Below are 27,864 nucleotides of genomic sequence, written 5' to 3' on the forward strand. Positions count from 1 at the left end.
GGTCTAAAGCCAACTAGTTTGGTCCATGCCCTAGGTTCAATCCAAAGTCTTGCTTTGGGTTCACCTATCCACGGTCCTCCTCTCTTAGTCTCTAGATTAGGTGGAGCTTGTGGGCTAGGTGTGAGCCGCAATCCTAATGGTTGGACCTAAGGTTTAACTAGTTTGGCTTGATCAAGGCACTAGGGCTCCTTACGCTCCTTATTGGCCATTGGATGGAGCACCCCCAACAAATAATGATGATCCTTTGGTGGTGTGCCCTAGGTGCTGATTTGAAGTTGTTGCCACATGAGGTCCTTGGGCGTAGTTGCCATTAGGGAGGCTGTCGTGACACCGCAGCAGTAAGCATATCGTGCCTTGTGGCTGTATCAAACTCTGTGCCACCAGGATCATCATCAGCTTTATTGTCCTCTCTAACACTTCTTTAGTCCTCCTCATGTCTTTCGCCATGGTCGCTGCCCACACCAATGGTTGGAGCGCTTCTGGCATAGGCGCGGTTTGGTGTGGAGATAGGCGGTGACATTCCTTTTGGAGAAGGCTCTCTTAATGTGTGTGTGGTCATGCTTCTCATATAGGCCATTTGCCGAGGAATGTCAGCTCTAATACTAAATTGTTACAATCCTCTTGGGTTTGATTGCTGCCCACGCCGGTGGATAGATTGGGTTATGGTTGAAGGGGGTGAAGGTGGTGGTACACCCTCAAGGTGATAGAGTTGGTGGTACTCTGCGATTGATGGTGGTGGTTGGTTGTAATATTAGTTAACTACTCCTATAGTAAAAGAAAATGCAATCAATCTTCAATAACCCACCAAATAGGATGCACACCACATACATAGGCAGCTATCCTTTAATGGATCAGTAATCCGATAAGATTGTTATTATTAGTATTACAATATCCGAATATGCTGAAAAAGGAAAGATAACTAAGCCTAATGCCATGTGAACCGAGTAGGTAGGTGGTGTGCCCAATCGAATCAAGTGCCGTTCATATTCGGTCCGTTACAAAGACCAAAATTTGCTATTCAAAAATTAAAGAGCACAAAATTGCCAATATCATAACTAAGGGATCCTTTTATGCAAATCGCCCGGAGATTTGGGATCCACCGTTTTAGATTTGGGGTGACTTGTGAGAGACACTTGTCCTAATGCTCTCTAACCGTACTAGTAAAAATATTATATTATTGGTGCATTGGGCATTTGGAAATAACCCTTACTTTGGTGGATTTGGATAGAGTAAACTAGGAGTTGGGGATTTTGGTGGGATGTATTCATAAGATTCCATGTATGTTGGGTAATAACTAAAAGGATCCTTACATAATTCTCCGTTACTGGTTTTGACTAATTATGAAGGAATAGATTATTTATTATCTGAAGCGCATGCAATTTTATTAGCTTCTTCTTGCATATAGTATTCATGTACATATAATTTCATGACCATAGTGAAATTATAATGGTGAGTCCTCATCAATTCTCATGTCACTTAGGCAGGGTAAATTTTTATTTTATTTTTATTTCGTTCAAGCTTCATAAGCATTGGCTAACCTTTAGGAACATTTGAATGTCTGTTTTTTCCTTTCCTCGTCTCTTTCTTTTGAACATTTAATCTTTGTAATGATGAAAATAACTTCATCGAATAATGTAAAATGTTCACTCTATGCCAATCAAGGTTCTGAACTGTTGTAGAATAACAATAAGGTTACATTATAAATACAACACTAATCTGCATTAGAATGTATAACCTTCTGATCTATAATATGAAGGAAGAATTACAAAGATTAGCTGGTATGGAAAAGAATAGATATCAATCAAAATGTAGTCTTTTGCCTCATCCATTTTGTGGCTGACCATTTCTCTCCTTTCAAAACTGCACATCCACCATGTATACTTTTTGGGTCTGATTCACCATTTAATCCCTGAAAGAATTTCATAATTGTATCAAGGAACTTTTCTTTTTTTAGTTTTATTATAATTCTTATACTTAATGGTAGTAGCAACTGGGAGACTGTTTCTAAGACAAAAGAACTCTGACCATGCTCCAGAAGAGCACTGCATCCCCTTTAGTAGGCTTTACGCACAGCCCTTTCACCATCTTTCCTCCACAACTGCATTCACCATTTCCAGCCTAGAATCGAGAAGACATAGGAAAATCAGGAGACAGATAAAATAAAAGAAAGAAAGAAGACAAAAGAAAGGCGATGCAACAATAATGACTTCAAAAGAATGAAAGTTCTCTCAACCTTCAATGCAATTCATTCATTGCTACACCAATTAAATATTTTAGAGTATAAATATTGCTTACATTGAGATATTGAGATTGTTTTTCATCTGGCAATACGATTATTTGTGACTTAGATAGAAAGGCAAGTTACCAGAAGTTATCTAATTCCTCTTTACGTAGTCAGCTCTCATAACTTCACTAAAAGAATAGCTGCACCTGACTCTTACGAGCTCAAAGGAACCAGTAAGGTGAGGCACTTATACCTGTCAATTGGTGCTCACAAATTTCATATCTGCCAAGCCAAAATTTTTGCAACATTTTTCTCTTCAGAAATAGATGGAAATATGGAATCCTAGTTCAATTGTGAAGCGCGCCTGACCTACCAAGGCGGATTTGGCCAACAGGGTGTACAGAACTTTGCAACATTTGACTTCGGCAAATCAGTATCAGTTTAAAGAGGGATGATAGAGAAGGTGCTCACTAGTGGCAAATTTAAAACTTTTCTGCTGGTACCTTGTGAACTTCGAGAATCCATTATTTGGTGGGAGAAGGGCCGGATGATGATTTAGAAATATTGGTGGTTTTTTTAGAAAATTATGTTACTGAAAAATATGGTTGAGGCATTCAAGAAATGTTTCAAGCATGACTGCATGAGAAAATTGCGGAAACTCAAAATAAAAAAAAAGAAAGAAGAAAAAAGAATTGAGCATACACAAGAATGCGCCATACTGTTGAATATGCAGTGGGAGGAAAATGCGTTACAATGCTAGTTCAGAGTAGAAAATTCAATAAATAAATATGAGCGATGCAATCAATTCAAAACAACCTACTAGATTAAAATCAAGTCCTTATCACTAAATTAATTGGAACTCAAGGAACCTATATCATCAATGAGGTACTAAAAGCAAGAACATATGCACACACACATCCACAAAAAAAAAGAAGGAAAGAAAAGGAAAAATTGAAACATAACAATAACCAACACTATTTTCCCAAGCAAATATATTTAATTTTTGAACACCGGTAGACCAAGTAGACTCTGACTTCTTATATCACTGGATCGCAGCCAGATATAATATATGAAAGATTTATCCATGGAAGAACATAACATCATGCAGAATGAGGGGAGGTAACAGAATATTAGAGACAATTCTTCAAAAAAAAACAAGAATCTTTTTGTAACAAATAATCCAAGTGAACCATTGAAGAGCTCAAAGCTTCTAAATTATATCAGATTTCAAAAGGAGGTGTAGATCAGATATGAGGAAAGTCTTGACTAAATCTTGATCACCGTTTTAGGAAAGTGAGGTACAAGATGGTTGGCGAAGTTCTTTTGTCTACCCATCAAGGATTTGACTGAGGAGATGCTCTGAGGTTATAAATGAGGATGTTTTAGATATTTCTACAGATTGGGCATCTAAGTCAGATTTTTTTTTTAAAAGATGTCTAAGTCAGATGTTAAAGAAGAAAATTGTGTCATATATAGATCTACAAGAATCTGGTAGATACATTGAAAGCTGAGTGGTACAAAAGTACAGAATGTCAAATAGCAAGTTAATCATACTTCATCAATAGAAGCAATCATGAAAATTGGACTAATTTATAATAAGCAAGAACTAGTCAGAATAATTATGCTTATCAAGTAGAAAAGGAAGCAACTGACAACATTCCAATACGACATTTACGACTAGTATATGGTATTCTAGTGACTGTACTAACCATAGGAAAGAAAGTTTCACCCCCTTCAACATTGTCACTTAAATACATAAGCATTGTTGCTATCCGCTGCCCTCCTCTCTTCAAGTTAAACTGCAGGCAGAGTTCCATATCAGCATACTGAATTTAAATACAAGAGCATAAAATGTAGAAGAAAACTTACAGTGTCAGCAAAGTAATCATGATGTGGTCTGTAATATTGGCTTGGTTCATACCTGTAACTTACTAGGTATTAGCTTCATAGAGTCAACTTGAGCTTATAGTTCTAGTCTACGAGAAGCAAAGTTCAGAATTTACCGCAGTACTTGAATGAGCTCCCCATTTTCCGGAGGTATTTGAGAAAATACAGAAATTCGTTTCTCAATTGCCTGGTAGAAAGAAACAAAGAAGCTGTTGCAATGTCACTGTGATCAGCACACAATCTCTAGGATTTTCTTTTGATAGGTATAGATAGTAATTCTAAAACAATACAGATTGGATTATATTCTGGGTCTTCAATAGAGAACATTGATCATGCTGACACAGTGGAAGCAGATTGATGTTGTCAAAGCTAGAAAGATCTGGAATCCTTGTAAGTTCCCAATTAAATCTAGCAACAATGACAGCTCTGCTCTAAATTTCCTGAAACCCCGCCTAACATTCTGTTCTCAACTTGAAAGAAGCACCAATGAGAAACATATCCAGACAAAAGCTGCCAAGGGATTAAAGTGAAACTATAGCTGCAATTTCACTATAAAGAAAGAGATGCTTCAATTGTTTTCTCCCTTATGTTCATCGTAATAAATTCTTCCTCTATAATAGAGAATTTGGTAGGAACAAAATGGTATCAATTTACTTCAAGAAGAAATATCATTCCCGTAACAGATAATGATCCAAGGTAAGTGCCATGTCTTGGGATGTTCCACCAGCTTGTCGGCCGAGTTTAATTGATGTAGGGTACATGGCATGACCAAGGGGCCTTTGTTTTGCCAGAATGCCCCTGTTACTTTGTATCATGACTATACTCAAAAACCAAATATGGCCATGCCATAGGCACGGATCGTGCCGACCACTGGTCGGCACAGGGCACGAGACACGACACGTGCTGCAACACTTATCAGCCATGCCACAAAAAGGGAAAGAAAAAGAGGAAGGCTACACACATTCACTCTTCGACCTTATCGTCTCCACTCGCCGCCGACCTTATCATCACCCGTTGAGGTCGATGGCGACAGAAAAATCTATGGTTGTGTCGACGACAAGCGGATCGTTGATAGGATGGGTGTTGTGCGGTACCCCTCGTGCTACGTGCCGGTACACTGTTGGCATGACCATTGTTGCCCAAAACTACATCTATCATATCAAGCAATTTCAATACTTTAATTCTCTTTGTTTACAATAATGGAATCCTCTCTTTGTTACGATTGCAACAAACCTGTTGAACCACATGAGTCTGTGGAAGAAATATATAAATGCTATAGAACATATGTCCCTATTTCACAAAGTGGGATATAGGGTTTATTCGGGTTAAACTCGGCTATCCCAAAAATTAATGCCAAGCAGGTGTTATTTTTTATTATCAGAAATTTGCTTTGTTAGGATAGAGGGCTTGCTTGTTGGGATTAAAAAATAAGATAAACAGGGATTTTGGATTAACATTATCCCAGGTTTTGGTTGAGATAAAAAATGGGTTATCTCACTCTTTTATCCCAAAGAAAAAATAGCCAATTTGCCCTTATAATATATTATAATGACTAATCTTTATCCCAATTTAGATTCAGGTACTCACATTATAATGTGACTATAATATACTTATTAATATATTAGAAAATGTTTGTAGTAAAAATGTTTGATATGGAATGTTCATTTGTGATATTATTTGTGATGATATTTATATATTGTATAAATTATGGTGAATTAAGTCAAATTAATATTTGGCCAAGAATTCTAAATTTAATCATGAGAAGATAATATGATAATTGTGAAATAAAATTGCAATATTTGATTTTAAACGTATTTACCATATTTCTCAAAAAATATATTTACATTAAACTAGGAAAAGGGCAATAAGTTTAATTTGATCATTTTTATCTCTTGTCTCAACCATCACGACCAAAATTCATTCTTATCATATATTTTATCTAACATTTTCCCAAACTTTTCAACCAAACATGTAAAAAAAAATTGGGATAAAAACTACCATTATCTTGAGATAAGTTTTCATTTTATTCCTGTTAACTTACCAACTACTCTAAAAAATAAAGTTACTAGAGAATGATGACTTTTATATTTTATATTTTAACATTGCGCCCTTACTTCTAGACTGAGACATTTTGATGAGCTCAAGAAGTAAATCTAATTTAAACATGTAGAGGTTTTATATTTTAAATAGCAGATAGGCTTGATAGGATTCGAACTCAGGACCTCTGCTATGATATTATTTAACTTACCAGTTTCTCTAAAAGCTTAGACTGTTAAATAACAGTGATTTTTATATTTTATATTATAACAATCCCTATCCCAATTTTTTCTTATCCAATTGCCAAATAAGCCCTATAATTAATGCCACTAACAAACAACAAAGATTCCGGAGGCGACATAACTATAGTAAACAACAATAGAAGTCTGCCATCAAATAACCATAAACAAACAAGGGAATTTGAAGTTATCAGATCCAAAAGGACTCCATTTGCAATGCAGTGGCAATAGATTATATATTCAAAAGGACTCCATAGCAACAAAAATGCTCCTACAGCAATAATGGAAAAACAGACTGGAGGTAGCATCACTTGCTGCTGCAGAAGTAGGTGGCACATCAAGCAAATAAGCCTGCCTAACTTGTGGCCAGCATGCAATGATATAGCCTTGATAACAGTGGCAAGTATGGCAATTTCTAATTCAACAAGACAACTCAACATGTCAATCTGATACAAACCAGAGATTTTCAAATTTATCTTTGTTTATCTTAAAAGGCTCACCGACCTAATGTCATTTTAGGTGGGTATGCTCATGTTGTACAATCAATAATTTATCCTTATTCAACATATACAAGTTAAATGGGTTGTGCCCAGGGTTGACATGGCCAAGTGCATGATAGTTACATCATTGACAGGTATGTGTGATTCTATTGTATTTATTAGGTTATTAACTTAATGCAAATTATAGATTTTATTAGTTTCAGTTTAGACTAACACGAACCATTGATAACTTGATAGTTGATATACAGGTTAAAGAAATGAACCCATGTAATCCAATACAATTGCCACCCATAGCAGGTTGTGGCAACTCACGACCAGCTCTATAGCATGTGCCACAATGGAAAATCTTTTACCTCGATAGAAAATGGCATGAGCTCTAATAATTCAGCAGAGAAATAATAAACAATATGCTTCATGGCCCAAGACAAATGCTGTTTGGTACTAATATATTCCTGGCTCTTGCTATATTAGCTTGTCTCTTCTATAGGGAGAAGGCACAGGAAACTGCTTAAGTTAATAGATTGGTCTTGTACAACTACTTGGGACACATGCAGCTTGCTACATTCAATGAGCTAGGCCAAATCTCTTAGTGCCCGTTTGCTTTAGAATTCTCTTTTTCCTTATTCTAGAGAAACACTACTCTAAATTAGAAAGCAAACATCAAATTATTCTTACTCTAAATTAGAAACACTATTTAAATTATTCCACACATAAGTCCAATTACATTTTACCTTTGATTTGATCGAAGTTATTTTAAAATCATCTCTCCTCTCCTTACCACCCACATACCTCATTGCACAAACCAAAAGTTCCCCCTCAATTTTTTCATCTATCTCCTCTCTCCTACCATCCATCTATCTCATTGCATGCTTAAAAGTATATATTGCATATCAATAAGAAATGAGAAATGAGAACATTTGAACTTTTTTGAAGATTTTCTGATTGTTGCTACCACGTTCATATTTGAAAGGGCACTAAGACATATTTATTTGATCTCGAGGGTCACTAAGATTAGTTTGATCAACCACAGGAAGCAATTTATCACGAGTTCTCACGAGCAAGAGAACTTTTGATATAGCTATAAAATTCAACGAATGATCTGTAAGTGGTTCTTATATTTGCACAATATTAGTTGTTCTATAGTAGTATAAAATGTTTGCATGCATCTTTGAATGGTTAAAAGAAAAATAAGAAAAGCCCTGCGAGTCTTTAAGAATTGTAAGCTAACCAATGTTCATTCTTCATAATTCATAACTCCATATAACTTCCAGTTAATGTCATTGTGTAAATCATGACTAAGTATGTAGGTGCAATGACAATGTGAAAAGAAAGTCTTGAGTATGATTAAAATCAGTCTTGCAAACCAATGGGAAAAACTGCAATTAGCAAACAATGTAACCAACCTGCACAATTGGAAACTTTCTCTCATCATTATTCAGAAACATGCCAGAACTTGTTCGAACTTCACTTTTGAAACCCTGGAGGAAGTACAGAAAAGTTGGTGCAAAGATATCAAGAATTTAAGGATTTTCCAGAACAATAAATAATGGCAAAAGTATTGCTAATGGGCTTCTTCCGGTCCACTTCAGATAGAAAGTCAAATAGCAATGACATATTTTCCAGGACACTTGCTACCAACATAGGATTGTGGGCTAGTTCAAAATAGTGCGCTCAACCAACAAAAATTGAAACATCATTGATATGTCAACACAAACTTGTTAAAAGTAATGATTAAGGTTGTTTACAAGTTACTTGATTAATTACTTCTGACTAGTTGGACAGATAATAAAGTTGACGAAATTCAGTTCAGAATAGTATTAGTGGAAGCTTGGTATCCACGTGTCCTAGTTGCATGCAGGCATATGAGCATCATAATTAGTATAAAACTATCAATAAGGGAGCCATTGTGCACAATGCCCAACCGTTATTGATTTTGAGATACGAAAGATGTACTCCTTGCCCCCAATTGATGGAGGGGTTGTTTCTCTGACTTGAATCTGTGACATCAGAGTGCATTTTGAGAAGCCTTACCATAACACTAAGCAAATCCCTTTGAAAATCCTAATAAAAACCATGGTAGGTAAATTGTAATAGAACTCTAAACTTACCATCCTTATAAAAGAATTCCAACCAAAATTGCAAACAATAGTGAATTAAATGAAACTAACAAGATGCTAACCATCTAGATCTATAAGGAGCTAGAACAACAAAAATCATTTGAGTCCCAGTTTGGACATTTTAAATAAGAACATAATAAAGGAAGACAGGATGCATGCAGAACTGGTCTGACTTAGGTTACATATAGACTACAGTAATAAAGAAAAAAAAAGGCATTGCTTTATTTCCCAGCAATTTAGGTCTTATACTTTTCTTCTCCACAAGTTAGTCTATAAATGGCTCCATCCTCCATGTCAAATGCATTGTTAATAACTAAGGTCTATTACAAGAGAGAAATGCAAATATCAATCTAAGTGTTGTGGTAAATACAAACTTGCCTTTCCTGTCTTGGTATCTACCACGGTGGAAACTTGGAGACGTGGTCTAGCAATTGCTTTGAGAGTATCACATTCCTGCAAATATGCTCAGGACTTGATCATTTCAGAAGATCTTCTGCAGATCGCGCATTACTAACAAAATTGCTTCATTACATGAATACTGCTAAGAGAATTATGCTTGAACCTCAGAGTGGAATTTTAAAATCAAGATTAGAAAATTTTAAAAACTAAGATATCAACAGTGCACATAAGGTAGAAAAAAAGTTAAATTCTTCACTAATGAGAAACGTTGGTTTTGTGCTAGACTTTTTCATGTTTAACATATGCAATAAGCTTTGGTAACATAAAATAAAAATTAATGGGATAATGTCTCTCTTTAGCTAACGCCATAATTATCTGCAATCTAATGGCTAACGCTATGAGTACTGAAGGGCATTATTTGAAGATCATAGAAATGATCTGAATCCATTTAATAAGGAATTTCATGTGGGTTCAAATTTTACTTGTAGCTTCTCACTAACCAATCATATGCTTTTTCTCACTCCATTTTTTATCATAATATATAAGGAATTTTCATTTATATTCCATAGTATGATCTATTAATCATGTCATATAAAGAATTTTTAATTATATTCTGTAGTATGATCTATTGATCATGACATATAAGGAATTTTCATTTATATTCTATATATGATCTATTTCCTGGATAACAAATGATTATAAGAAATACATCTATCCACTGGAGGTAGTGTGTTCAGTACTTATCAAGATCGAAATGAAATTCCTATTTTAATTTACTCGCATTTACCTGGTAATAATCTATAAATGTCATTATACAGAGCTAGATATTAGTCAGTAGAAAAGTAACCTAGAAGGGTTCAACCTCTTCAAGGTATGAGATATGAAGGTATTGCCCCATTGAAAAGAGAAATACTATGGTTACAAACAGTTCTACAAACTGTTTACAAATGCTCTCTCCATTTCACACGCACCTCCATCTACTTGCAGGTAAAGTTGCATCTATATTGTGTAATGTTTGTAGTATTTGTTGGAAAGGCTTTTCCCTTCTTTCTTTTTATTTTGAAGAAAAGGCTCCCTGTTTCATTGAAACTTAAAACAGGTAGTCCAATACAATACAGTGACCACTAGAAGAATGTCAGTACTACAAACCATACCCTGATTACTAACAAGCAAAATACAGCATAACAGAAGGCCAAAAACCTACTAACCCAGCCTCCAAAACAGTAAACAGAGAAAGTTATACAAAGTTACAACCCAACCAACCAAAAGATCTAAACAGAGGTCACACAACACAAGACTTGAAACCAAACAACTGGAGAAAGTTAGAGTAGACACAAAGATTTCCAAACATCAGCAACCCAAGTCACCACTCCGGTAATCATTGTCTAAGATGACTGGTTCCTTTATATCACCACCATAAATAAATTTCCTAGCCTTGCTCCTGGGCTCCTCCCTGTGTATTTGTCTAGAACAAGAAAATTGATTTAATGCTTGAGATAAACTCTCTCCATGTCTTCTCTTTTTGCTGAAAAGTTCTTAATTTCTTTCCAACCAAACAACCAAAGCACTGCAGGCTGCAACAACACATATTCCACCAGGCTTTACTATCTTTGTTTTCCCACCTGCCTTTCCAATCAAACAGCTCTATGACATACTTGTGCATAATCTGATGTTTAAATGCAGTTTTCATCCACTGGTAAACCTGTCAAGCATGTAAACAGTTCAAAAATAAGTGCTTGACAGTTTCTTCCTTACAACAGAATGCACAAGAGGTATTTCCAGACCAACCCCCTCTTCACCAATTTATATATGAATTTCACTGTATATATGCCATCCTTATTAAACCTCCAGCACACACCATCCCTATTCCCAACTACTTATATGTTATTCTTCACATAGTTGATCATGTTCTGCTCCTTTGCCAGCAGCCTATCATCCGAGGATCTTTCATACTCTAACCCCATCCCCCCCCACCCACATTCCAAACCTCAACAACTTGGCCATCCTCATTCCAAGCTACATTCTAAAGTCTAGTGAACCTCACGCCAAAGATATACTCACCAATCCAAATGTCTTTCCAGACAGATTTGTCATTACTCAAATTCCAACTTAAGCTAGCCTTGAAGACCATACCAGACTATGTAACATATCTCCAAAAAGGAGGCAGTCTACTTGAGTTTTTCAATTGGAAAGCCTCTACCTTGACCATTTTATAATATCTCTACAAGACCACAATCGTCTACATCTGACTATCAGAGTTTAGCAATCCCACCACCATTTTGCTAATAAAGCAATATTCATCTCCTCAATATTAATAATTTTTATACCCCCAAACTCCTTTTTGCACACCCTTTGCCAATTTGCTACGGAGTAACCATGTTTTCCCTCATAAGCCCCTTTCCACAGAAAGTGTGTCATCAGCTTAGCTATCCTCTTTCTAACCCAAACACAGACTAGAAAGAGTAGAGCTCAGAACTAAATTGATCAGAATGAGTCTGCATTTCTACCTCCAAAAGATTAGAGTTTACCTTTCCAACCAGCCAACCTCTTCTCTACATTCTCAATAATAGGAAAATATCGAGGCATCTAAAGAGGTTTCAAATATTTTCCCAAATGTTTTAATTGAAGTCTCTAATCCAGCCAATACATACATGTATCTGTATATATTGTCCTTGACACAGTATGGTTAGAATTATTAGAATAAATTAGGGAAAAGCAAAAAAAAAGGCATATCAATTCCCTTTTTTAGCTTTCTTTTTGGTTCAAGTCTGAGAGAGTTGGATAGGGGAATAATAATTTAAGTTCAAGCAGAAATTTCTTGTAAGGGTTTCTCCAGACTCATACTCATAAGAAGATTGGTGCATCCACTTAAAAACTTTGTTGTTGTTTCCTTGATCTTTTGTTACTATATTTATTGTAGCATTTTGTAGGGCCCCAGGTTAAGGCTATCAAAATAATCAAGCCCTTAGAGCTCACAGATGGATTTGATCACTCTTTGTAGGCTCAAAATTAATTTAAAGCTAAGCTTTAATAGAGGTTCACAGATTAAGCCTAGATAAGGCTCGAAATACATATGCCATGCTTAGGGATAATTCCTTTTTCACCACCCTGAACTATCACCCATTTCCATATTGACCCCTAAACTTTTTTTTGTTATACACTGACCCCCTAAACTATTAGAAATATCTCACTTGACCACTTCCGTTAGGGTTCCGTTATCTATTTCTGTCCAAAAGATATCACATGATAATCACCTGACAAATATATGACAATTTTACCCTCGTACATGTGCAAGTCACATGCTAAGTCATGAGAAACTTTTAGGTGGACCAAAATACCCCCTCATTCTCTCCCTCCATAATTGCGGCCTCAACTTAGCCCATCGCAGCCTCCACTGCCATAGCCACCACATCCACGGCGTTGACCACCGTCGCCTCCTCCATAGCCTACCGTCGTCTTCCTCTCCAGCGTGCTCGAGCTCGAATACATCGCAAGATCTGCATTCCCGTTGGAGTTGGATCTTGGATCAGCGTAGCTTCGGTCGCTACGCCACCGCCTCCGGCGACTGCAATCGATCAAGGCGAGACAGATCCGCCCTCTTCTCGGAGCCCTTTCTCCGAGCCTCGCCTCGACGTTGTTGTCGCCCTCTTCTCCGAGCCCGGCATCGCTGTTACCATCTTCTCTAAGCCCTTTCTCTCTCTCTAAATCCCTCCCCGTCGCTGTCGCCCTCTTCTTAGAGCTCTCTCTCCAAATGCCTCACGCCATCATCTCCAAGCTCGGCGTCTCTCTTCTCCGAGTCCGGCGTCACCATTGCCCTCTTCTCTGAGCTCCGCATCGCCTAAGAGGTCGCAAGAGCCGTTGGGGAGGACGGAGACTAGCGTCACCGTTGCCCTCTCTCCCGAGCTCGGCGTCGCCGAAGAGATCGCAAGAGCCGTTGAGGAGGAGGAGGAAGGAGGGATCGGGATCGGGATTAAGGCAGAGGGAGAGGGTAATGAAGGAATTAAAAAAATTAAAATATTTAGAAAAGGGATTAATGCAAAGGGAGAGGGTAATGAAGGAGTTTAAAAAAATTAAAATATTTAATATTAGTTAAGTCACTTAATTATCTCGTCATTATAAGTGGAGGGGTAATTTGGTCAATTCATTAATTCTGCCAACGACATTAGGAGGGCGAGGTATTTCTGATAGTTTAGGGGGCCAGTGTATACCAAAAAAAAGTTTAGGGGGTCGATGTAGAAGTGTGTGATAATTTAGGGAGTGAAAAGAGGATTATCCCTATATTATACTTGTAAAGTGACTCGCATTTTATGATAGTGCTATTTGAACGGTTCCAAAAAAGTCCCAATTGTTTTGAACTTTCGATTTTTGGAATGGGATATTTACGGAATCCCCATTAAAATAGGATCAAACCTTATTCCATAATATTTCCATGAGAATCCTCTTTCTTATTCTTAAGCAAGCCCTCAAGAGGGCTTAGTTGATCATGATTTATGTTTTATCATTCTTTTCCTTTTTGTTTGTTTCGATAAAGATATCGTCCAATTCATTTTCTATTGATTCTTTTCCGATCAAGATGTATGGATCCATGGATCTGTGTCTACATAAATCTTGTTCATGGATTAATGAAAATGTGCAAAAGCTCTATTTGCCTCTGCCATTCTATGAGTCTCTTCTTTTTTGCGTATGGTATTGCCACTTCCTTTGGCAGCATCTACTAATTCAGAACTTAATTTGAAAGCCATATTTCGACTCGGACGCTTTCGGGATGCTCCTAATAACCAACGAATAGGAAGTGCTTTTCCTTGTGTAGATCCTATTTTAATAGGAACTTGATGAATCGATCCGCCTACACGTCTTGCTTTTACTCGTATATCGGGAGTTACTCCACTTATTGCTTGACGTAAAATAGATAGTGGATTTGTTTTTGTCTTTTGTTGAATCTTTTTCACAGCTCGATAGATAATTTGATAAGCCAATGATTTTTTTTTTGTGTTTCATAATACGGTTAACCAACATGTTAACTAATCGATTACGATAAATTGGATCGGATTTTGCAGTTTTTTCTTCTGCAGTACCTCAATGTGACATGAGCGTGAAAGAGGTTTAAGAATCAATTTTCTTTTTATAAGGGCTAAAAATGAATCACTTATTTTGGCTTTTTGACCCCATAATGTAGGGTGGATCTCGAAAGATATGAAAGATCTCCCTCCAAGCCATACATACGACTTTCATCGAATATGGCTTTCCACAGAATTCTATATGTATCTATGATATCGAGTATGGAATTCTGTTTACTCACTTTAAATTGAGTATCCGTTTCCCTCCTTTTCCTGATAGGATTAGAAATCCTGTATTTTACATATCCATTCGATGGAGTCATAGGTTTCCAAAATTTTGTAATGTAAAAAGAAGTGCTTCGAATCATTGCTATTTGACTCGGACCTGTTCTGAAAAAGTTGAGGTATTTCGAAGGTGTTCAAGTGGCCCTGTGGAGCATTTTCCGCATTCCAATGTGCGAAAGGCATTCAAACGACTAGCATCCACTTGAAGCAGTCAAGAGCACTATTCAAAGTCCACTCAAACGGACTTAGGCAAGTCGAGATAGCACACTACAGGCATTCGGACGACTGGTGTGGGGGGAGGAGGGGTCCCAAACGCCCTAATGACTTCAAGCTATATTGGAACCTATTTTTGAAGGGTATAAATCCCCTTCAACCCTTTCTAGAGTTATGTGATCATTACATCACACAAAATAGAAGATAAAAAGGTGAAAGGCTATCTCATAAATTCCAAAGAGGAGCTTTTGGGTTGGATTCAACTCTCTGTTTGGTATCTTCTTTACCAAATCTTACTCATTTTTTATCTAAACAAAATGTTTGGCATGTGGCATTTTATCCATAGGATGAAGAGGCTACAGAGTTGGAGAAAACCCACAGCGTGATTTTGTTATATCTCTCATACTTGAGGTGTTGACAGAGGTAGCAGACAAGGATATGGCCAGAAAACAGAGATACTTCCATACTCTTACCATATCCATATAGGGGGTACTCCAAGTATCCATATTGTGTTTTATCTATATAGGGGGTACTCCAAGTATCCATATTGTGTTTTATCTATATATATATGCATGTATGCATGTGTATTTCTGCTTCATAGGGAGAGTTTTTGAATTATGGAAGAATTTAAAGTTCTCTACATGAAGAAATCTTTCATAAATCTCTTGTACTTGAAGCAGCGGTTGTACACCTTGAAGATGCATGAAGGAAGGCTGCTTCAAGAGCATTTGGATAAGTTCAACATAGTCATCATGGACTTGAAGAGCATCAACATCAAGCTTGACGATGAAGACCAAGCTCTTATTGTTTTATGCTTGTTGTCGGGATCTTCTGAAACTCTAAAATGGAATCAGGATCGACCACTCAAAAAAACAATAGGTATCAACTGTATCATTGGTCATATTAGCCGCCCGTATTGAATCGAACTATTTTTTAGTTACATTAGATTCTAAATATTATTTAAAAATATAGAAAATTTTCTAAATATGTAGAAAAAGTGACAAAAATATACCAAAATAAAAATTACTTATATACGAAGCATAAATACTAAAATAAATACTCATTCAAAATTATGACAAATTTCGAATTGGATCAAGTAAATTTCTATCCTCATAAATTACTGTTGCAGAAGTGAAATGAAGAGAGAGATCTCTATCACTGTTCACTATTATTTTACAACAGTAAAAAAAATGGGACTTAAAGAGTGGGTGAGAAAGAAAAAAAACACTTGCTCAATTTCATTCGAGTGCGGAGTAACCGGAAGAACTTACTAAATTAGTAGTTGGATGAGCTCAGTGCAAACTGTGACGTGTAGGATGAGAGTCTATGTGAAAGATAGAAAATAAAAGCTAAAAACTTGAAAAAAAATCCATTTCGATAAGTTTCAATCGAGTTTTGGTAGCTAGAGACATCAATTATTGATGTTTCCTAAGTAGGATCTATTTAAATATGATCTAAATCTTTAAAAAAATCTATACCTAGCTGGTTTCAGGTTAGGATTGAGATCGGCTATGGAGTGGGTTTTTAATTTACTTAGGTAGATGACCGGTGGTAGAGAGATCATCATACTCATCCTCACTAGATTTATTACTTATTTTTTAGCATTGGAGAGCATTATTCACTACAACGATAATATTATACGAATATTTATATCATATGAGTGTTCTATAAAAGTTAAGAATATGAAACCTAAAAATAAAATATTATGTGAAATTCAGAAAAGCATGGTTCTCAAAAATGCATTTGAGATAGTATTATAATTGTTACTGTAGTATTTGGCCTATTATTAGGGTATTATAGCTTATAAATAGTAATAATAAGTCTGAAATGAGTTTCTTATATGAGGCTATAGATATAGCAAAAGAGTCGGTAAAAAGAAAAATATACGCAAACATTATAGAAAGTGGTGGAGGTTGATTGACTCCAAGTGGAATAAACAATTGCATTGAGATATACACATTACTAGTAGGCATACTTTTAATTTACCAATCTAAAATACAAAAAAATTTCTAAAAATTTAGAAAAAATGATAAAAAAAATAAGAAGTAATAATTACTCACATAAGAAATCTAAAAATTAAAAAAATATATAAACTTACTCAAAATTTTGATAAATACCGAGCTAGCTCCCATAAATTCATGTAGTCTTCATTATTATAATCATTATAAGTTTATAAATAATGAGGATAATGAGGATGAATACCGACCGGCATGGCCATCCTTGCCAGCAACATCGTTATGAGGATATTATACTTTATGATTATGGTACATCAAGTATATATTATTTAAAATCGTTACAAAATCTGTATGTTGGTTATTATCTTTCTCAATATCCTCAAACACAAGATCCATGCTAATTATTATCTTTTCTCAAACACAATAAGATCCATTGATATGGCTAGTATAATATAATCACTTTTTGTAGCACCAATCCCTAGACATCATTATTTATAAATTTATGGTGATTATGATAATGACGACTACAGAAATTTATGAGAATGAGTTTGAAATTTATAAAGTTTTGAGTAAGTTAATATATTTTTTTGTTTTTAGGGTTCATATATGAGTAATTATTACTTTTTTATTTTTATTATCATTTTTCAAAAATTTTAGAAAATTTTCCTGCATTTTAAATATTATTTTAAATTATATAATTAAAATATAGTCTAATTCGATACGGGCGACTGAAATAGCTAATATCTATCATTTTTTCAAACAACCAATCTCGATCCCAATACCAAGTTTTGGAACTTTGATTTAGATAATACCTCTAACTTTAGAAGTTAGTTTGATAAAAGGGGGTTAAAGGCAAGTCTAAGGGGCATTCGCAATCTAGGTCGAAGAAGAACGACAAGTGCCAATATCGTCGCAAATTTAGGCATTACAAGAATAAATGTCCCAAATTGAAGGATGAAGGAAAGGCAAGGAAACTACTACATTTATTACAAGAGTTGTAGATGAAAGCCTAGATGGATCAGATATCTTTAAAGCAATCACCGGATCTAATAACCAATTTGATGACAGATAGATCTTGGACTCAGCGTGTGCATTTCATGTGTTCTCAATGGGATTGGTTTGCTATATATGAGAGAGGAGGATCAAATCTTATATAAAATGACATGTCTTACTCCAAAGTGGACATTGGTACTATCTAGGTCAAGATACATGACAAGTTGGTTAAGACACTAGAGTTTCACTCTTCGTCGTCGTTGTCGTCATCGTCGCCGTCAACCTCGTCGCCCATCATGAGCCAGCCTGAGGTCGCCAATGAAGGCGCCCATTGCAACGTAGCGGATGCCCTAGCCCTTGTTGGCTTGAGAAGGAAGATGACTCGAGTGGAGCGGGTGAGCTCGATTTCGAATAAAAACTTAAGTTGCAAATCTAGGTGGAGTGAAAAGCTATCGTGATTCTCTCCACCTACCAACCATGGGGACTGACTTTGAATCTAACCTTTTTGAATAAACCGTCGGCTCGTTTGTATGGATTCGCTGACTCTATTAGCATTGTACTGACAGATGACGAAGACTTTTCTATTTATCTTGCCGTTTTTGCTACCCACCGGTGCTTTCATTATGGATCGATCGACTTGTCATCATTGATTACTCACACACAGGACGATTACTAATGTGGGCATCATCTTCAATTTGACCAAAATAAAGTTGCTTGAGTCCAATTTTGGTCTAATTGATCTAATTAGGCTCATTATTTTCACATTTAATTTGTTGAGTTGATTTTTAATTCAAATAATCAATTGAATTAGTCAATTGATAGATATGGTAAGCCTATATGCAGGGGATGTCCACATTGATTTATTACTTAAATTGGGTTAGTCAATTTAGGTAAGACTTAATCAATTAGGATCCTATTAGGAAATAAATTTTTATTAGAATCCCAATTAATAGTTATGGTAAGCTTATATGTTGGGGATGTCCATATTGATTTATTACTTAAATTGGGTTAGTCAATTTAGGTAAGATGATCAATTAGAGTCCTATTAAGAAATAAGTTCCTATTATAATTAGCTAGAATTAAAGTTGTTAACCTATTTAAAGGTTATTGCATGAGAAACAAGGAATGATTGGAATAAGATTTATTTGAAATCTCTCATTTTCTCTCCTGCGGTCTTCTTCTTCTTCTTCTTCTTCTTCTTCTCTCTCTCTCTCTCTCTCTTTCTCCCTTTCTCCTACTCAGTCTTAAGATTCTTCTCTAATCTCTTTTACTTCCTCTCTAAACCTCTCTCCTTCTTCAATCTCTACTTTTTCATTGGTTACTACTACTGTCCAAAAAATTCCAGTAGTGAAAGAGAATCTTTGGGCGCCCAAACGTGAAAAGGACTTGGTTTCAAAGTAAAAGCACTACTATTTTATTTATTGGTAAACATAAACTCTAAAGTCTTTCCTTACACCATATTTTAGGCCTTTCTACTATCAATGTACCTGTTTAAGAGTTGAGGAAGCTACTGCCTTATCTGAGTGGTTTTCTCTTCTTCCATCTAGTAGTGATCTTTTTAATCAATTAACTTCTTATCAGTTATTGCTTACTATATTTTACTTTAGTTACTTGTTTGGGTCAATTGTTCTCCAAAACATTACGTTCATACTAGATTTGCATCAATTACACATGCTTGATCCCTGTAGAGAATGAAGGGGCCAAGGATCTTCCTCAAAGTCAAATGGAGATGATTTGGATATGATCGACAACTCCATTCTGGTTTTGGGTGAGAGGGGTCAAGGTGGCATGCCAACTGAATCTGCAACTTAAGTTTTATTTGAAATTGACCTGACTTGCTCCACTCAAGTCATCTTCCTCCTCAAGCCAACAGGGGCTAGGGTATCTGCTACGTTGTATTGGGTGCCTTCATCAGCGACTTTGGGCTGGCTCTTGACGGACGATAATGAGGTTGGCAGCAATGACAGAGTGAAGTGTTGTTAGTCTCCCTCCTCTTTTTCTCTCCCTTTCTTGTGGCACATGCCGTGCCATGCCGGCTAGTGGTCGGCATGAGCTGTGCCATGGCACGGCCATCCTTGGTTCTAAGAGTCACTAGAGGTTCTTTAGTGACTTGAAGAGTGACAAAGTAGATGGATTGTATTTTCTACAAGGTAGCACAGTGATTGGTTCAGCTTTAGTGTCCTAGCAAATGATTCAAACTCAGATATCAAGTTATGGCATATGCATCTAGGGCATATGAGAGCAGGGGATTAAGATACTTAGACTTAGCAAGAGATAGCTATTGTATGATTGGAAGGTTGGCAAGCTTGACTTTTGTGAAAATTACGTCTTTGGCAAACTGTGTAGTGTCAAGTTACGCAAAGCAATACACAAGACCAAGGCCACATCTGATTACATCCATTCAGACGTGTGGTGGTCCTCCAGTTCCTTCGAGGGTGGTGTGAGGTATTTACTTATATCGATGATTACTCAAAGAGTGGGTGCATCCAATGAGACATAAAAGTGACTTCTTCACTATTTTTGAAAAGCGTAAACTTTTATTGAGAAGCAGACTAGGAAGAAGATCAAGCACCTACGAATAGATAATAGCTTGGAGTTTTGCAATGGCGAGTTTGATGAGTACTGCAAAGATGAGGGTATAGCATGACATTGAACAGTTAGGCACACTCCATAGTATAATAGGGTCGTTGAATGGATGAATCAAACTCTCATGGAAAGAGCCTTTAACGTATGCTCTCAAATGCTCAGTTGTCCAAAGACTTTTGAGACAAGGCAGTCAATATGTCATGTTAATTAGTGAAACACTCTCTTAATACAACAATTTTTGAGGTATGGTCTGGTGCTCCCGTTGATTATTCAAATCCTAAAGTATTTAGCTGTGTGCTCCCATTGATTATTCAAATCTTAGAGTATTTAGTTGTCATACTTACTATAATGTTAATAATTGGAAAGAGCCTAGCATAAAGAAATCTATTTTCCTTGGATATACCGTGGGGTATAGGGATATACATTATGATGTCTAGATATGAAAAAGGTTGTAATCAATAGGAATGTTATTTTTCATGAATCTATTAAGCTTCACTCGACAAAGGAGATTGTTGTATCTATAAGAAACAAGAGAGGTGTTGTCAAAAAGGTGAAGTTAGATATTGAGGCTACTTGTCATCTAGTGTTTCAAATCAACCATCTTTAGAAAAAACATGTCTCAGTTTCCAAATCAAATTTTCATGAAGACCAGAATGACAGTGTGGTAGTTGGCAGGCCAAGAAGGCAGTTTAGGGAACTGCACCTATATGGATATGTAGACTTAGTAACTTCCGTGTTCAATTTGGCAGAAGATATTGAAGTGCAGGAGCCGTCCACCTACACAGGTTATTAGAGGATTAGAGTTTGCACAACAGATTCTTGTGATAAATGAGGAGGTCAAGTCCATCTACAAGAATCAGACATGACAACCAGTGAAGTTACTTATGGATCGAAGTCAATTGGCTATAATGAGTCTTCAAGAGGAAGGAAGGGATCCCTGAGATTGGGGATGCAAGATATAAGGCACATTTGATCGCTAAGGACTATCGCTAGAGAGATGACATCAACTTAAGTTTTCACTAATATTGTGAAGCATAGCTTTATACATGTCTTGTTTGCCATGGTTTGCTCATTTTAATCAAGAGCAGGAAAAACTTGACATGAAGACTAATTTTCTACACTGTGAGTTGGAGGAAAATATTTACATAAAACAACCGGAATGTTTTGAAATTGAAGGCGAGGATCGCGTTTGTAAATTGAAGAGATCGTCGTATGGCTTGAAACAGTCACCGAGGTAGTGGTACAAAAGGTTTGACAATTTTATGCTTACGCAAGACGACTCTAGGAGTAACTATGACAGTTTTGTGTACTACAGGAGGTTGTTAGACAATTCTTATATCTATTTGCTTCTCTATGTTAATGACATGCTCATAGCCATGAAGGACAATAAAAAATTGAGCGTAAGTTGAGTGCAGAGTTTGAGATAAAAAACTTGGGTAGGTGCAACAAAGAAGATTTTGGGTATGAAGATTCGAAGGAATACCAAAAAGGGAAAATTATACTTGTCATAGAACAAGTATGTTGAGCACATGCTTGAATGTGACTACTATGCTTGCAATTCATTTCAAGCTTTTAGCAGCATTATCACTTAAAACTGAGAGAGGAAGAGTATACGTCATAGATTTCTTACTCAAATGTTGTTGGCAATTTAATGTATGCCATGGTCTGTACCGTCCAAACATTTCACAAGAGGTCAGTGTTGTTAGCAGCTACATAGCTAATCCAAGCAAGATGCATTGGTAGGCAGTGAAGAGGATACATAGGTTGATTTGGTATTTGACAGGGATAGCAATCTGAGTTCTACACTCCTTGGTTATATTGAGTCAGATTTTCCGGATGATTTGGACGGGCAGAGGTCTTTGACAGGTTATTGTTTTACTCTCTCAGATGGAGCTATTAGATGGAAAGCATTCGTTATAGGCTACAGTTTCTTTATCTACTACCAAGACAGAGTATAACTAAAGCAGTCAAAAAAGCAATTTGGTTGAGAGGTTTGGTTTAAAGAGTTCGGGTTGTATCAAGATATCACGACCTTGTTCTATGATAATCAAAGTACAATTAATTTGACGAAGAATGTGATTTACTATGATAATGGAACACATTAATATTTGGCATCATTTTATTTGGGAGCAAGGTTCTAAAACACAATATTGAGATCGGGATTGGCCATCCAGAAAAATAATACATATTGGCTATATCAGCTGTGTTGCTCACCCGTATCGGATCATACTACTTTTTAATTACGTAAATTCTAAATATTATTTAAAAATATAAAAAAAATCAAAAAACTTAGAAAATTAATAAAAAAATAATAATTACTCACATATAAGGCCTAAAAACAAAAAAAAAATACATTAACTTACTTAAAACTTTGATTAATACTAAGAAAAAGAGGAAGAGAGAGGGAGAGGCTAAAGAGAGAGAGTAGAGAGAGGGCTTGCTGTAGTCGGAGAGAGTAGAGAGAGAAATGAGAGAGATAGGGCATTGGAGAGAGAGAAGGAAAAAAACAAAAGAAATATAAATCCAAGGTTGCCGAAGGTCGAGATCGTCATATCTAGTCAGAGGATGTCATCGAAGGTCAAGATTGCCATTAGAGAGAGGAGAGAGACTTGGCCGAAACCATTCGCCCGATCCGTTTGGATGATCCCTCTCAGTATCGGCCGAAACTTGGAAGCATGTTCGAGAGGTTATGACAAAGGGTATTATCACAGTCAGTCAAATTCACATATCGAAGAACCCAACAGACATATTAACCAAATTGGTCACAACTTATTGCATGGACTTGATCATTGTTTGCATATGGTCGTATGTTTTTAATTGGAATTTTATTAATCCTATTATCAGTGGCTGTAAAAGTTATTTTCAATGCTTATTAAATATTCTTCATTTGCAAGGGGAACTCCTATACTCTTTCCAATGGAAGAGGATTCCAGATTTCCCACATTCTTTCCTATGGCTTATAACAGTCCCACAGCTCATACCTCCAATATGAAAAGCTTTCTAACTTAAGTCCAGGCATTATAGTATACTATGTCAACTACTAGAAGGAAAAGACTGAAAATACTAAAACCGTTAAAGCAAGTAATATCAAATGTAAAAGGTAAATTGAGGTGGCCAAAAATATTAACATACCTCCGCACTAAGAAAATTATGGAAAAGAACTACTCTGGGGGACCAGCTGAGAACTTCAGGCTTGACCTAAGTAACCAAAATATGAAGATAACACATCCAAAAAAAGCCAAGATTGCATAAAACCATATTTTGAAGATGAAGACTTCATATTTTAATCGTGAAGTTTTAAAAATAAAAGAAAACAGAGTTTAGGAAGTATGTCAAGTTAGCTTCTTCCGAACAATAGTGAGTCATATGCTGAAAGAAAATATTTGGCTGATGGTCCAGATTAATAATCCAGATGCACCTTTTGACTCGTCCGAGTGCTTAAATTTCTTTGGTACTTTAATACTAAGAAGATTAACTTGCAACAAAGATCACACAGGCACAGGTGTCTCACATGGTTTACATAGATGCATAATTCATGACTGAAGGTTAAAAGACAACTGCAGTTTTCCATACATGTAGATGTTACCATAAGATTATTTTGACAGAAAAGTTTCAGTCTTTATCTCAAAGAAGGTATGATTAACAATCAGGAAAAACTCCTATGCTTCGAGAACCTATAAGGCACTTTAATTGGGAAAAGAATGGAATCTTCAGATGCTTCAGAACTAATAGTTCCAAGTATATAGATAGAAAATAATAGCATCAAGGTAACCATCCTCATTATCCTCATCACTGAAAGGGTTTCTGCATGTATACCAGTAAAAAATTTCTTATTTGATAGAAACCGTAAGCCTACCAAACTGAAAATCACTAAGTCATGAATGCAGACAATTTTTGTTTATAAGAAACCATTGTTCTTACTACAAGAGATTCTCTTGATAAATGGATAATGAAACACAATAATTAATAATTATTCAATTAGGTCAGGTACTTAAAAGAAAAGCAGGAAAGTAATGCTGTAAATTATCGATAATAATTCAATATCTCTGCTGTAGCAAGCCTAGATCGTAGAAAATTCTAAGTGTTACGTAAAACACTTTTAAATTTTAAGTCAGGATTTTTCACCAGATAAATCAAGGAATGTCTAGATAAGTTTTAGTTTTTCTAAAACCAAGATAAGTTTTATCAAGAAGACATTGACACAAGAATATCTTAAGGATGTCATTCTAACTCAATGAAGGAATTCAAATTCACCAATAATGTTACATAGTAAGCTAGTAACTAACTGGATCAAGTAAAAGCAGAGAATAAATTTGCATAGTCTAAAACCAAACGTACATATCCAAGGCGAAGTGTGGTTGCCTCATTATCATTCTCCCAATGCAATATGCCTGCAAGTGATAACTAACTTAGAAGCATTAAAGTTTACTGCAGTTCCCTCAAATGGAACAGAACAAGTCTTGCTCATTTTCAGGAAAGCCAGTTCTTGGAGAAAGGTTCCTCATTGTAAAATTTAGAACTAAAATTTGCATTTGAACCACAACAAGTTCGTATAGGTCATAAGATTAACGACAAGTGAACTTGTTCAAATCAACACCATCACCCAAGCTTCTAAGTTCTAACCAACAATCTGTAAAAGGCCAGAAGAGAACTAACAGATGAGAAGGCTTCATGAATTGAAAAATGATAATTACAATATTTTGTAATCAGCTTTCAACTTAACAGTATAAATTGAAAATGAATTGCTGGCTAAAGAAAACTCAAGAAAGACAAATAATATCCTTCCAAATGGTTCTCTGGAAAGGCTTATCTTAACTTTAGGAAATTGACTTGGTCCCTGGGACACTAATAAGTAGAGAGAAATGAAAGGAAATATATATATATATATATATATATATATATATTGTACAAATAGATTTTGGAAATGCTAAAAATGCAAACTCACTACAGAGCTCCCACACCTACACACACCATTGACTCCTGCTACTAATAAGAGAAGAAGAACTACTCCGACTATGGTGAAAGCGCGTGGATCTGGTAGCTTCTCATGTGACAGTTACAACTTACAATTGATCGTTTTCCTATCTTGTACATACTAATGCTACCAACTACCTACTGCAAACAAGACAACCTACCACATCAACTCCAGCAATTCATGCCTCAGGTCCAGACAAGGATATTGGTATAGAGAAAGGATCTCGAATCCCAAGGCAAAAATGTTGGAAAAGAGTGAAGCTAGTGTGCTTTAGCGAAAGGCTCTGTTCAGCCCGAGAAATGTAAGGCTCAGAGCAAGAGGATGGATACCAGAAGGTTGCACATCAGGTGGAGACCTTGGCTGGCTAAGTGAGCCTAACATTTAGCTTAAGCTAGAGATGCGGAAGCCAGGGTGAGCTACTTGGACTTGCAAGATGGAAGGAAATATACTCCCTTATGATCAAGACAATAGAAACCACTAGACATTTTCATATCAAATAAGTAATACAGCAATCTGATAACTAAATATTGGCTAAATTACATCTAGACTCCTTGAACTATGACCAAGTATCACTTATACATCCTGAGGAAAAAAAATGGTGATATTGAATGAACCCCTTGAAGGCTTGAACTATTCAAATATTTCAAAATTAACCCTTATGTTAGCCTACTGTTTACTTTTCTGTCTGAAATTGACATGTGACCATTTTTTGCCCCCATTTGTGCCAAAATTGCCCTCATCTTCCTCCAGAGATTTATACTAAGGCATTTATACTCTTTCCTTCTCAATCTTTGTTAATCCTCTCTCTCTCTCTTCTTCTCCCAACATTTTCCTCTCCTAATAGCTAATTACTCTCCTTCCTCTCAAACTCTCAATCTCTCTCAATTTCTCCTCCTTCCTGTCCTCATATTTGTCTCATCTAATGCCAAGCTCAAACCAAAGTTTTATGGTGATATTGCTTCTAATTTCTCTTCTTCCTCTCAATCTTTCCCAATTTGTCCCCCTCCATTCTCTATCAAACACTCTCCCTTCTCCAACAATCCAAATGTGTATTTCATCATAGAGTAATTTTGTAAAATTAGCTTTCATATTAACGACGTAACCCCTATGGAGTTTATAGTAGTTCAAAGGATCTTAATGTTACATGTTTTTTTCTTCAGGGGGTATAAGACATATTATGTCAAACTTCAACTGGTCTAGGTGTAATTTAGCCTTAAGTATTTGATACCAAAAAATAGTTAGTATTGCAAGTAACATATATCTTGCAATAGTTGGTATTCTTAGTAAAAGACACTAATTTTTATAAAAGAAATGTAGTGAATCTGGAGAGGGTGGTGTACCAGATGGCTCCTCTAATCGGTTGATAAATGCCAATTGAAATAAAGAACCTGCAGGCATATGATAATATCATGAAGCACCTAAAGCATGATCCATGTAATAGCATCAATAACACTGAATTATTAGCAACGAAAGAGTTAAATGATTCTCATATTAAAGAGTTAAAAATAGAAGTGAACAGGCTGATTCTGAACTAGTAAGTCAAAAGACATGTCAAGAACTACCAAGTATAAACACTGCCAAGTTTCCATGCCCATCTAGTAAACTAAGCGTGCATCAATTTCCCCAATTGCTTAAAAATAGGAGACAAACTACTGCCTTCTCCTAATTAAACACCTACCATCATCTGAAAAGTGGGATCATCAAAAGCATAACTTGAAGACATGGGAACATGAGACTAACAACCAATTCTCATTGTTATCGTTCTCCAATCAATTTCTTGACGAACGATTCAGCTAAAAAAATCACAATTTCTTATTTTGGATATTCAAGTTCCATTTGTATCAAACCCAATTGAATTAAATTAGTATTAAAGGATGGAACTTTCCTTTACACACTCTTAAAGAGATGCAACTCTAGTAACCATCAGATCACTCAATCCAATTCCAAAGAATCTTTTAAGTTCTAACAAACGCAATGAACTCAATGAAAGAATAAAAAAGACCCATCTCTCCAAATTGGAAATCGTACCCAAAAATTACGGATTAAGAATCAAATTGGGTACGGGAAAGGAGACCCACCTATGATCATTCCGATGGTGACGAACGTGAGGAGCGCAAGGATGTACCGAGACCGATCCATTTCGCAGTTGAGCGTGAGGAAGACTTGGCTGGATTTAGATTTGGCGGAGGTGCTCAGAGACGTCGGATTCAGGCCAGCCGAGGGGAGAAACCCGCTTCCTACGCCGCTGGTTCCTAGTTAGTTCGATTCGCCGTTGCGTTGGGTCTTCTTGGGAATATTAAAAGTCTAAAGAAAATGCTAATAGTTTCTAAACCCAATTGGTCTCATTGTATGGTTTCTTCGGGGCTGTTTGCCAAATAACGACCAAAATTTTCACCC

General features: G+C 36.2%; 2 protein-coding genes across 5 annotated transcripts; both read right to left on the reverse strand.

The window, feature by feature from the left end:
* Positions 1-1,621: 1,621 nt before the first annotated feature.
* LOC140797734 (prolyl 4-hydroxylase 1) lies at positions 1,622-27,864 on the reverse strand. 4 transcript variants are annotated; one of them, XM_073151375.1, is made up of 11 exons: positions 27,546-27,864; positions 26,808-26,855; positions 24,831-24,883; positions 23,625-23,690; positions 9,383-9,457; positions 8,291-8,365; positions 4,228-4,298; positions 4,094-4,145; positions 3,934-4,023; positions 2,026-2,118; positions 1,622-1,909 (listed from the first exon to the last, which is right to left on the reverse strand). In XM_073151375.1, exons 1-11 carry the CDS (start codon positions 27,604-27,606, stop codon positions 1,802-1,804), a joined length of 792 nt encoding a protein of 263 aa, XP_073007476.1. In that variant the 5' UTR covers positions 27,607-27,864; the 3' UTR covers positions 1,622-1,801. The 4 variants fall into 4 exon arrangements, with proteins under 4 accessions (XP_073007476.1, XP_073007477.1, XP_073007478.1 ...); XM_073151376.1 differs by lacking the exon at positions 26,808-26,855 and having other exon boundaries at positions 27,546-27,788; XM_073151377.1 differs by lacking the exon at positions 23,625-23,690 and having other exon boundaries at positions 27,546-27,788.
* LOC140797735 (small ribosomal subunit protein uS7c) lies at positions 13,914-14,639 on the reverse strand. The gene is given in 2 exon segments (XM_073151379.1): positions 13,914-14,391; positions 14,393-14,639. Coding segments are annotated over 2 exon segments (468 nt in total). The 5' UTR covers positions 14,492-14,639; the 3' UTR covers positions 13,914-14,022.

Source organism: Typha latifolia, chromosome 11 (assembly GCF_019914945.1).
Source record: "Typha latifolia isolate L0001 chromosome 11, TyphaL0001v2, whole genome shotgun sequence".
Classification (NCBI taxonomy): Eukaryota; Viridiplantae; Streptophyta; class Magnoliopsida; order Poales; family Typhaceae; genus Typha; species Typha latifolia.

What these genes read in the sequence shown, in the direction of transcription:
- LOC140797734 (XM_073151375.1), bottom strand. Translation starts at nt 27,606, where the DNA reads ATGGATCGGTCTCGGTACATCCTTGCGCTCCTCACGTTCGTCACCATC. An exon ending in CCGATTAGAGGAGCCATCTG is followed by an intron (nt 24,884 to 26,807) that starts GTACACCACCCT and finishes TATCACTTGCAG; the next exon opens with GCATATTGCATTGGGAGAAT. An exon ending in ATAATTTTCTTAGTGCGGAG is followed by an intron (nt 9,458 to 23,624) that starts GTATGTTAATAT and finishes GCATATTTGCAG; the next exon opens with GAATGTGATACTCTCAAAGC.